The sequence below is a fragment of the Salvelinus namaycush genome, chromosome 16, assembly GCF_016432855.1.
Source record: "Salvelinus namaycush isolate Seneca chromosome 16, SaNama_1.0, whole genome shotgun sequence".
In the NCBI taxonomy this organism is placed as follows: domain Eukaryota; kingdom Metazoa; phylum Chordata; class Actinopteri; order Salmoniformes; family Salmonidae; genus Salvelinus; species Salvelinus namaycush.
In genome coordinates this window covers 25568842-25581143 of record NC_052322.1, presented here as the reverse complement: position 1 = coordinate 25581143, position 12302 = coordinate 25568842, and the positions used below count along the sequence as shown (strand labels likewise).

General features: G+C 40.1%; 1 protein-coding gene across 1 annotated transcript in view; it reads left to right on the top strand.

Moving 5' to 3' along the window:
- Positions 1-12302, top strand: part of arhgef19 (Rho guanine nucleotide exchange factor (GEF) 19) — a 31542-nt gene that overhangs the window by 18208 nt on the left and 1032 nt on the right. The window contains exons 4-11 of the mRNA XM_039011495.1: positions 568-827; positions 1251-1411; positions 9380-9532; positions 10817-10946; positions 11130-11204; positions 11351-11440; positions 11714-11877; positions 12091-12249. Of these exons, the coding sequence (XP_038867423.1) occupies positions 568-827; positions 1251-1411; positions 9380-9532; positions 10817-10946; positions 11130-11204; positions 11351-11440; positions 11714-11877; positions 12091-12249 (1192 nt within the window). The remainder of the gene's footprint in view (positions 1-567; positions 828-1250; positions 1412-9379; positions 9533-10816; positions 10947-11129; positions 11205-11350; positions 11441-11713; positions 11878-12090; positions 12250-12302) is intronic.

The window sequence follows — 12302 nt, the reverse complement described above, 5'->3', positions numbered from 1 at the left end:
GTGGTGCCAGTGACAGCGCCCCCCATAGTCCAGTAGGACCTGCACCGCAACTGCCATCTGCTGACAATAATACGCAACAACATCGACGTAGCACCGGATTCACAATCAAAAAGTGTGTTTTAACAGCTAAAATGGGTGTATTATATCAAAGTTAAACTCACAAATTGAAACTACAAATCTTAGCTGGAAGTGGGTTGTAAAGTTGTCCACTGTGAATAACACTGTTATAACAAGTATAAATACTACTTTCCCACAGTTTGAGGAAGAAATCCATTGAGGATGATTGGTGCACTCCTCCCACAGTCAGCAGATCCAATCGTCTGTCACGGTTTCTCCCCAGCTGTGAGTCTTACTTTCCACTTGTGTCAAAAATTTGGTTCATTCCACCTCCCTTCTCCACCTCCATTATCAATGGTATCCACTCTCGTTCAACCACATGCTACATAACAACATAATATCTGAAAGTATTTTTTTTACTTTCTGCAATATTGATTTTAATTCTCAATCACCCCTATGTACTCTTCTTACTCAATATTCTCATCTCTCTCTCTCTTTCTCTCTCCTCAGCAATTCTGTACCAGGAGTACAGTGATGTTGCAATCAACCGAGAAATCCTAAGGCAGCAGGGGGGGGAGCCAGGTGCTGAGGAGGAGGGGCTAAGGGAGGAAGGGGCTGGGGAGACTCCATCTCCATCTAATCTGTCTCCATCCAGCTCCTTTTGCTCCTCGTCACGAGGCTCCGCCTTCTCGCTGTGGCAAGACATCCCTGATGTCCGGACCAGTGGTCAGCTGGACAACTTCAGCAACGTGGAGCGCAAACTACAGGAGGTGAGAACATGAGGATGACATCAAGCCAGATTGGGATTTGGGAAGCACTCATAGAGATGGATAGAAGGTGTGCCCGATGTCCTATCTTTTGTGGAAATTGCAGCCTCTATCCATGTCTATGGCAGCACTACAGGCTTTTAGCATATCCAATTAGCCAGCCAAGTTGATCTGTTTCATCTATGGGATGGATTACCTATTTCGTTAACATAACATATTTTGATATAACATTTGATCAAAACATTAAATTCATAGATTTATTTGAACTCTGTTTCCCCATAATGTCTCATGATAACGTCATGATTTTAATATTTAGATAAAGTATTTAATTTTTCATATTTAGATAAATAAAGTATCATGTTTTTAATTGTGAGTGAGAGGTGTGCCTATTGTTTCCTAAAGGCCCATAATGTCTCCTCATCACAGGCCAAGTTTGAGCTGGTGACGTCAGAGGCGTCGTACATTCGGAGCCTGACCATCGCAGTGGACCATTTTATGCTGTCCCAGGAGCTGGGGGAGTGTCTGGGGACCCAGGACAGACAGTGGCTCTTCTCCAAGCTCCCCGAGGTCAAGGACGTCAGTGAGAGGTACAGTATAGTAAAATGAATGTATGTCATGAGATTCTCTGTTTTTTCAGTCTTGGTTTTTCATATTCTTCTGTTTCTCTTCAAATCAAATTTGATTTGTCACAAACAGGTGTAGACTAACAGTGAAATGCTTACTCATGGGCCCTTCCCAACAATGCAGAGAGGAAAAAAAGAGAAATAATAGAAAAATAATAACACAAGGAATAAATACACAATGAGTAACGATAATATATACAGGGTACCAGTACCAAGTAGATGTGCAGGGGTACGAGGTAATTGAGGTAGATATGTACATATAGGAAGAGATAAAGTGACTAGGCAACAGGCGGTGGTGTAAAGTACTTAAGTAAAAATACTTTAAAGTACTACTTAAAGAAAATAATATACTTTTTAGTCCATACATTTTCCCTGACACCTAAAAGTACTTGATACATTTTGAATGCTTAGCAGGACAGAAAAATTAATGCAATTATCAGAAGAAAATGCCTGGTCATCCCTAGTGCCTCTGATCTGGCAGACTCACTAAACACAAATGCTTTGTTTGTAAATGATGTGTGAGTGTTGGAGTGTGCCCCTGGCGATCCATCTTTTTTTTTTTTTACATTAAAATCATGCCGTCTTGTTTGATTTAATATTAGGAATGATGTATACTTTTACTATTGATACTTAAGTATATTTTAGCAATTACATTTACTTTTGATACTTAAGTAGATAAAAAAAAAAAAAAAATGAGTTTTACTCAAGTAGTGTTTTACTAGGTGACTTTCACTTTTACTTGAGTCCTTTTTTATTAAGGTATCTTTACTTTTACTCAGGTATGACAATTGGGTATTTTTTCCACCACTGGCAACAGGATAGATAATAAACAGTAGCAGCAGCATACATAAACATAAACAGTAGCAGCAAGGCACTCACAGCCAAGGTAAAAATACACGATTCCAACATGGATTGTCTATTCAGGGAAAATAGGGTGATGAAGGAGTCGCTACTAGACATACAAAGTCGTAGCATGTGTGAAAATCATTTTTTCCCCTGAGATTCCTGATGAAGCATCCAATAATCCAGAGGGCGCGATCAGAGAATCCATGCAATCCGCCTTGAAACTTCCTATAGAGACTGTAAACAAGGTGGCTTTCCACCGAGTACAAAGACTTGGAGCTTTGACCGACAAGACCAAGGGTCCTCGACCGATCATTTACATTTAAGTCATTTAGCAGACGCTCTTATCCAGAGCGACTTACAAATTGGAAAGTTCATACATATTCATCCTGGTCCCCCCGTGGGAATTGAACCCTGGTCCCCCCGTGGGAATTGAACCCACAACCCTGGCGTTGCAAGCGCCATGCTCTACCAACTGAGCCACACGGGACCACGATCATCACAAAATTTGAACACTACCAACAAAAGGAGCTGATCAAAAGCAGGGGAAGGGAGCTTAAAGGGACCAAATTCGGTCTCAATTACCAATTTCCAAGGGAGAAAAACGAACGTCGTAAGAGACTGTATGCCAGTACAAAGTCAACAACGGGAGAAGGGTAAGCGTGCCTTTATCATTGTGGACAAGCTCTTTATAGATGGACAGCTATTCCGAGACAGCTCCATAACACCATGGCTGTACTAAATTCTACAGGGAATTCAGGTTACGAAAAAAAGAAGGTATGGGAACTGTAAAAATATCTAAACATTATGAAGTGGATATGAACACACACGTACTCAATTACATGCTCGCTTACACATACGGACTTATACATACATACACACACACAGCTGATCTCGCTCTCGTTCTTCTTCTCTTCTCTCTCTCTATTGTCAATAACTGTTTTAAAATGTTATGTGTTTATTGTTTTTCTATATTTTTTATGTATTTGTCTGCAAGTTTATATATGTTTACAGCAAGCAAGGGGAGATATCAGAATAGAGGCATTGGGGAATAATAACATATTGTACGGAATACATTTGTACTGTAGTGAGAGTAATATAAGGTCTAAAGTAATGCAAGGTCTCTTTTTTGATCATGTGAAACATCAATTGCTATGGAAATGCTGGGATGTGTTTTTCAATGATGTTAAAGGTAATTATGATGCAACTATGACGGTGATACGATATGGATTACAATTATCATCATGAATATCAAGGCTATACGCACTACATGTTACACACATAGACACTCAACCAGGCAGAGTTATTATTTTTTGGACATCACACATTATAGTCTTACTCTTATACAGACATCGTACACACTCTCACGAAATCATATCCAATATCATACACATCAACATACTCAGATTTACTACACACATAATATCTTGTCTCAATGTTCTAACATCTGTGGCATTGGCTCACAGGCATACAGGCAAGGGAATAAAACAAATATTGCTAGAACCTACTTCTTGAATTCTAAATATCAGACATTTGAAAACTCTAGTTTTGACCGTCATAATACCTCTGATGGCAGTAACTTTAGAAGCACTAATTATGGTCAATTTAGACTGAGAATAGTGTCTAGTTATGGTAAGGGGTGAAATAAGTATAGCCAGTTATAATTATAACGGTTTAGCAGATAAAAAAATAAAAAAAAGATCAGTCTTTACGTGGCTAAGAGAAAAGGAATATAACATATACAGTTTACAGGAAACTCACAACATCCTTAGATGAAGTTGCGTGGGAAAAGGAATGGGGTGGTGGAATCATTTTCTGTCATGGACAAAGGAACTCAAAAGGTGTGATGATATTAATTAACAAAAATTTCGATCTGAATGTGCAAATAGTCAGGAATGATTCGCAAGGAAGGTGGATCCTTTTGAATATGCAAGTGGACAAAAAAGAGATTTGGCTCATTAATCTATATGGTCCAAATCAGGATGATCCATACTTCTTCAAAAACATTTATACCAATTTATTGAACTTACAGGCAACAAATGATCAAATCATTATGGTAGGAGACTATAACACAGTGTTAAGTACCTCATTGGACTGTAAAGGGAATCACTCTACAAACTATCATCACCGTGCCCTGAAGGAAATCACAAATATTATGGACACATTAGAAATAGTGGATATTTGGATACTAAAAACTAGTGAGATATACGTACGTGGAGGAGACTTAATTAAGCTAGTCATCTTGACTACTTTCTTGTCTCTTTCTATCTTGCATCAAAGGTTAAAAAAGTTTTAATAGGAGACAGAATGCGATCGGATCATCATCTAATTGGCATTCACAAAACTCTTATAGATTTTCCACGTGGACGGGTATATTGGAAATTTAATCAAAGTTTACTGGAGGACAACTTATTTTTAACTAAGACAAAATAATTTATAACTGAATTTTTCCAGTATAACATAGGTTCAGCAAATCCCTTTATTGTTTGGGATACCTTTAAATGTTCCTTCAGAGGTCATTCAATTCAATATTCATCAATAATAAAAAAGCAGTTTCTGGCTAAAGAGAAAAGACTAACAAGGGAAATCCATGAACTAATAGTACAGGTAGTAGCAATAAAAACGATACTACAGAGATACAAAATAAGTTAGAGGAAAAACAAAAAGAACTTGAGGAACTTATTCAAGAATGAAAAAAAAGAACAAAAATAAAGCAAACTAGATGGAATATGGAGAAAAATGCACAAAATTATTCCTGAATCTCCAATACAGAAAGCTAACAAAAAGAATTTGCAGAAACTCGTTACTGAAGACGGAGTCATCTATGATTCTCTGAATTATATTTTAAAAGAGGCAGCTAACTATTTTAGACAGATGTTCTCTTTTCTGTCTCATCCTCTCCCACTGAATGAAGATTACGGTAAGGAATTCTTTCCAAATAATATAAAAAATGGAAAATTAACAAATTTACAAAAAGATCAATGCGAAGGCCAAATTACAGAGGAAGAACTTTTTGAGGCTATTAAATCCTTTCAGTCTGGAAAAACCCCAGGGCTTGATGGCATACCGGTAGAGGTATAGCAAGCCTTTTTTGATATTCTAAAAGCTCCATTGTTAGATTTGTTTTAACTACTCCTATAGAAATGGTAGTCTGTCATGTACTTAGCAGGAAGGTCTTATTTCTCTATTATTAAAACAAGACCCAGATGGCAAATATAAAGACCCAGTCTATTTTAAAAACTGGAGGCCCCTTACACTTCAATATTGTGATGCAAAAATACTAGTGAAATGCATAGCACTCAGAATTAAAAGGGTTTTACCAGGTATTGTTCATCCTGATCAGACAGGTTTTTTACATGGACGATACATTGGAGATAATATATGACAACTACTAGAAATAATAGAACATCATGAAACATCTAAGAAGCCAGGCCTGGTATTTATAGCGGATTTTGAAAAGGCATTTGATAAAGTAAGACTGGATTTTATTTATAAATGCCTGGATTTTTCCAATTTCGGTAATTCTCTTATAAAATGGGTAAAAAATTATGTATAGTAGCCCCAGGTGTAAAATAGTCAATAACGGCTACTTCTCAGAGAGTTTTGAACTGTCAAGAGGAGTTAAACAACGGTGTCCTCTGTCACCATATCTATTCGTTATGGCCATCGAAATGCTAGCTATTAAAATCAGATCCAATAACAACATTAGAGGATTTGAAATCCAAGGCTTAAAAACAAAGGTGTCCATGTATATTGATGACTCAAGTTTTATATTAAGTCCGCAAGCTAGATTCCTGCAATGTCTCATTGAAGATCTAGCGAACTTTTCTGTACTCTCTGGACTAAAACCTAATTATGATAAGTGTACAATATTATGTATTGGATCTTTAAAAAATACAACTTTTACATTACACTGCAGTTTACCTATAAAATGTGCTGATGGTGAAGTAGACATACTTGGAATTCATATCACAAAATATATAAATAAGCTCTCCACAATGAATTTCAATAGAAAACTTGTAAAAATAGACAAGATCCTGCAACCACGGAGAGGTAAATACCTGTCTATTTATGGAAAAATTGCCCTGATTAACTCCTTAGTCATATCTCAGTTTACTCACTTACTTATGGCACTGCCTACTCCTGATTATTCATTTTTCAAATCATATGAGCAAAAAATATTTCGCTTTATCTGGGACGCTAAACCAGACAAAATAAAACTTGCCTATCTATATAATGAATATGAATTGGGTGGGTTGAGATTATTAAATATAAAAGCACTAAACCTCTCTAAAAGCTTCACTTGTTCAAAAGTTTTACTTGAAGCCTAAATGGTTCTCAAGTAGATTACTAAGAAAAGCTCATCCATTGTTTTATAATAGCCTTTTTGCCTTTGTGCAGATTGCCATGTCTCATTTTCGTTTAATTGAAAATAATACTTTTTTCAAAGTATCTCTCTTTTTCAAACAAAATAAAACATGATAAAAAGTATGTTTAAATGACACTGAGGGGCAGTGTTTTTACAACTAATGCCGGTTTGCATGAGGCTGATGCCGTGCAGGTGTTAGTACACATGAATATACACACACACTCATTCAAATAAACGCATACAAGAACACACACATACATGTAATAGTGCCAGACATGCACACAAACATATACAGTTGGCATTGCTGTTATGATTTTAGTTATCTTTGATGTCCTTTGTTTTAAATGTATTATATATATATATTTATAAATTTTTTGCATTGTTTGCTGTTTTCTTCTGTCTTCCTTTTTTCTCTTTAATTGTATATATTTTTTTCTTCTTCTTCTTGGGGGGCGGGGGGGGGGGGGGTGACTGTGGGAGGGGTCTCGAATGGTTGCAGGACAGCTATTGGGGAACTTTGGGGGGATCTTGGAGGGTTCGGGTTCACGTTTCTTGGCCTGGTGGAAGATCTGTCAACGCTCCCCTTGAGCAGGGCATTGAACCTGGACGCTTCTGTGTGTTGCTCTGAATGGGAGTCTGTTGGATGATTGGTCTGATGTAGTTGTTGAGCGGCTTCACTGCAAGTATATTTTATGTTTCGGATATTCAATAATATATACACTGCTCAAAAAAATAAAGGGAACACTAAAATAACACATCCTAGATCTGAATGAATGAAATATTCTTATTAAATACTTTTTTCTTTACATATTTGAATGTGCTGACAACAAAATCACACAAAAATTATCAATAGAAATCAAATTTATCAACCCATGGAGGTCTGGATTTGGAGTCACACTCAAAATTAAAGTGGAAAACCAAACTACAGGCTGATCCAACTTTGATGTAATGTCCTTAAAACAAGTCAAAATGAGGCTCAGTAGTGTGTGTGGCCTCCACGTGCCTGTATGACCTCCCTACAACGCCTGGGCATGCTCCTGATGAGGTGGCGGATGGTCTCCTGAGGGATCTCCTCCCAGACCTGGACTAAAGCATCCGCCAACTCCTGGACAGTCTGTGGTGCAACGTGGCGTTGGTGGATGGAGCGAGACATGATGTCCCAGATGTGCTCAATTGGATTCAGGTCTGGGGAACGGGCGGGCCAGTCCATAGCATCAATGCCTTCCTCTTGCAGGAACTGCTGAGGTCTAGCATTGTCTTGCATTAGGAGGAACCCAGGGCCAACCGCACCAGCATATGGTCTCACAAGGGGTCTGAGGATCTCATCTCGGTACCTAATGGCAGTCAGGCTACCTCTGGCGAGCACATGGAGGGCTGAGCGGCCCCCCAAAGAAATGCCACCCCACACCATGACTGACCCACCGCAAACCGGTCATGCTGGAGGATGTTGCAGGCAGCAGAACGTTCTCCACGGCGTCTCCAGACTCTGTCACGTCTATCACATGTGCTCAGTGTGAACCTGCTTTCATCTGTGAAGAGCACAGGGCGCCAGTGGCGAATTTGCCAATCTTGGTGTTCTCTGGCAAATGCCAAACGTCTTGCACGGTGTTGGGCTGTAAGCACAACCCCCACCTGTGGACGTCGGGCCCTCATACCACCCTCATGGAGTCTGTTTCTGAATGTTTGAGCAGACACATGCACATTTGTGGCCTGCTGGAGGTCATTTTGCAGGGCTCTGGCAGTGCTCCTCCTGCTCCTCCTTGCACAAAGGCGGAGGTAGCGGTCCTGCTGCTGGGTTGTTGCCCTCCTACGGCCTCCTCCACGTCTCCTGATGTACTGGCCTGTCTCCTGGTAGCGCCTCCATGCTCTGGACACTACGCTGACAGACACAGCAAACCTTCTTGCCACAGCTCGCATTGATGTGCCATCCTGGATGAGCTGCACTACCTGAGCCGCTTGTGTGGGTTGTAGACTCCGTCTCATGCTACCACTAAAGTGAAAGCACCGCCAGCATTCAAAAGTGACCAAAACATCAGCCAGGAAGCATAGGAACTGAGAAGTGGTCTGTGGTCACCACCTGCAGAACCACTCCTTTATTGGGGGTGTCTTGCTAATTGCCTATAATTTCCACCTGTTGTCTATTCCATTTGCACAACAGCATGTGAAATTTATTGCCAATCAGTGTTGCTTCCTAAGTGGACAGTTTGATTTCACAGAAGTGTGATTGACTTGGAGTTACATTGTGTTGTTTACAGGAAACTCACAACATGTGAGTGTTCCCTTTATTTTTTTGAGCAGTGTATATATTTATTTTTAAGTAGCAGCATATGTGATGAGTTAAAAGAGGTAGTGCCAAAAGGGTCAATGCAGATAGTCCAGGTAGCTATTGGTTAACTATTTAACTTACTATTTAGCAGTCTTATGGCTTGGGGATAGAAGCTGTTCAGGGTCCTGTTGGTTCAAGACTTGCTGCATCGGTATTGCTTGCCGTGCAGTAGAGAGAACAATCTATGACTTGGGTGGCTGAAGTCTTTGACCATTTTTAGGGGCCTTCCTCTGACACTGCCTGGTATAGAGGTCATGGATGGCAGGTAGCGTAGCCCCACTGCTTTCAATATCTCTCTCTGTTTCGATCCCACACTCGATTTTCTCTGAATCTTTCACTTTCTTTGTTACTCCCTCTCTTCCTTTCTCTCTCTTCCTTTCACCTCTCTCTCTAGGTTCCTGCAGGACCTGGAGCACAGGCTGGAGGAGGATATCTTGCGTTTTGACGTGTCTGACATCGTCCTGGCCCACTGTCCCGCCCTGCGCAGGGTCTACCTCCCCTACGTGACCAACCAGGCCTACCAGGAACAGACCTACCAGCGCATGTTGTGAGCAGTCTTACTTTGTGTGTAATCTATTTTGCTTTGTTGCACATTTGAGACCGTAAGTATAATGCAAATTATGTTGCTCAGTGCCTAGTACACACGCTCGAATTGTCACTTTATACATATGGATATCGACGGTGTGCAGGCTTCTGTTCCAGCCCAGCACTAACACACCTGGTTCAACTAATCATCAAGACCAAGTGTGCTAGTGCTGGGTTGGAACGAAACCCTGTAGCTCTTCAGAAACAGGGTTCATGACCACAGATATATGTGAACCAATTCAGGAAACTAGGTGTATGTTGCAAGTCACGACTTCACAGGAGAGCCGTTTGAACTTTAAAAAAATGTTGTGAGCTAGCTAATGACAGCCTAATGTTGTTAGCTAGCTAACATTGAACCTGGTTGGTTAGCTCCCAGCACTGTGGCATTGTTGGCACTGTTCGTTGTTGTTTAACTAGCTAACGTTAGCTGGCTGGCTTGTTAGCTAACGTTACGTGACGTTTTTGAATTTACACTTTGTTTACATAGCTAGGTTCATTGTTTACCTAGATAGTTATATGTCTTAAGCTAAAGTGTACTGTTAGCTAGCTAGCTAACGTTAGTTGGCTGGCTCCCTAGCTGACATTATTATTCATATTCCAGAGACATTTGCTTTTCTAGTTAGAGCCTAATGTTAGCTAGCTAACATTGAACCTGGTTGGTTAGCTCCCAGCACTGTGGCATTGTTGGCACTGTTTATTGTTGTTTAACTAGCTACTATTAGCTGGCTGGCTCGTTAGCTAACGTTACGTGACGCGTGTACAACACCCATTGAATATGGCCAGTGTCAGTAAACATCTGCAAAAAAGCGTAATGAAATTGTTGCCAGCAGAGCTGGTTAGGCTGTTTTCATGTTATCCAATCATTCGCTCCGATAGCGAAACGAGATGGGTGGGGCTAAAGCTTAAGAGGGTGTGAACGATGCTGAATGAGTGTAGACAAAGAAGAGCTCCTCACTAGATGCCAAAACATTCAAAGGCCATTTTCTCAAAAGTGAGTTTACAAGTTGATCAACTTTTAAAGCAGAATTACTTTCCATTTGTTCCTCAAATGCAGTGTATGATATACCATTTTGTAGCTCTGAGTCTCTACTTTTATCCAATGTAAAAAATAAAAAACATTTCAAATTTTGCTACATAAGACCAAATCCAGGTGGTGAGTCACATATACACATATATCTCCAATCCATACCAGTGAAGGTTTTTTCTGACAATATTGCTAGATTTGAAGTGATTTTTGTCTCTGTAGACAGGAGAATCCTCGCTTCCCAGGTATCCTGGCTCGTTTGGAAGAAGACCCCATCTGCCAGCGTCTTCCCCTCGCCTCCTTCCTCATACTCCCCTTCCAGAGGATCACACGGCTCAAGATGCTGGTGGAGGTACGATAGAGCACCCTTGTTCACCATAGAATTAAACTATTCATGACTGGCTGTAGGGACAAAACAATTACTCTACCTTACATCAAGTTACTGACCAGTGAATAGGCAAATATACAGCAGCAGGCTTTGCAGTGTCCTGAGGTGAAAGTTGAGATCCAAAATGTTCTACCTTCTATCTTATAGAATATCCTAAAGAGGACAACACCAGGCTCTAGGGATGAGGACACAGCCACCAAGGCCTTCAATGAGCTGAAAAAGGTAGCATAAAATACAAAATATACCAAAAGTTGAAGTTTGGTACATTTTTGGTCGTTATACAAAATAAATAATAGAGAAATGATTAAACTTTTTACTAATAGACTATATTGCCTAAAACATTGAAGTAACCGTTCTTATCACAACAGATTATAAAGGAATGTAACTCCAGTGTGCAGTCAATGAAGAGGATGGAAGAGCTCATTCACCTCAATAAGAAGATCCACTTTGAGGGCAAGGTAGATGAAAACATCTCTCATTAGGAACAACCTTATTCATTCTCAGTACACCTACTGTATATTCATGTACAGTATATTCCCCTATCCACTGCTGGGAATCAATGGTTTAGGACAACAACAAATCCTATTTCTTATTATTGCCATAGTATAGATTAACCATATAATGTTTGCCCATTGTAGATTGCAAGTAAAGAAACCACATGCATCTAACCCCAGTAATAATTAAATAACTGTTCATTCATGCTCATTAATCACATACATCTCCCCTTTTAGATATTCCCTCTGATCTCCCAGTCTCGCTGGCTGGTCAAGCATGGAGAACTGCTAGAAGTGGACACACAGACCATGAGTATTTCTGGGTCAAAGTTCAAGTTGCCCACAAGGCCTGTGTACCTGCATCTGTTCAATGACTGTCTTCTGCTGTCCAGGAGGAAGGAGTGAGTACTAAAGATGTACAATGTAGAGGGAGAATAGAAAGAAAACAGTGTTTTATATGTATGGCGTTATGCCATGCTACAGTATGCTGAGCTATGCTATGCTCTGCCACACTATGCAACACTATGTATGGCGTTACTGTATGTCATACATGTTGGTTGATTGAGTGATGCATGGCATACATTGACAAATTCCTGTCTCTGGTCTGTCTGCAGCACGTGGAAGTTCATGGTGTTTGTTCACGCTAAGATCGGGCAGCTGAAGGTGAAGGACCTCAGTCAGAAGCTTCAGGGCATCTCAGGTTTCATCTTCCACCTGCAGCTGTGTGAAGGCCGGCAACTCAAACACCAGATCCTTCTCAAGGCCCATACTGAGTGAGCTGCTATACATACCACTATCATGATATGTAATGGTAGTGATAAAGTAG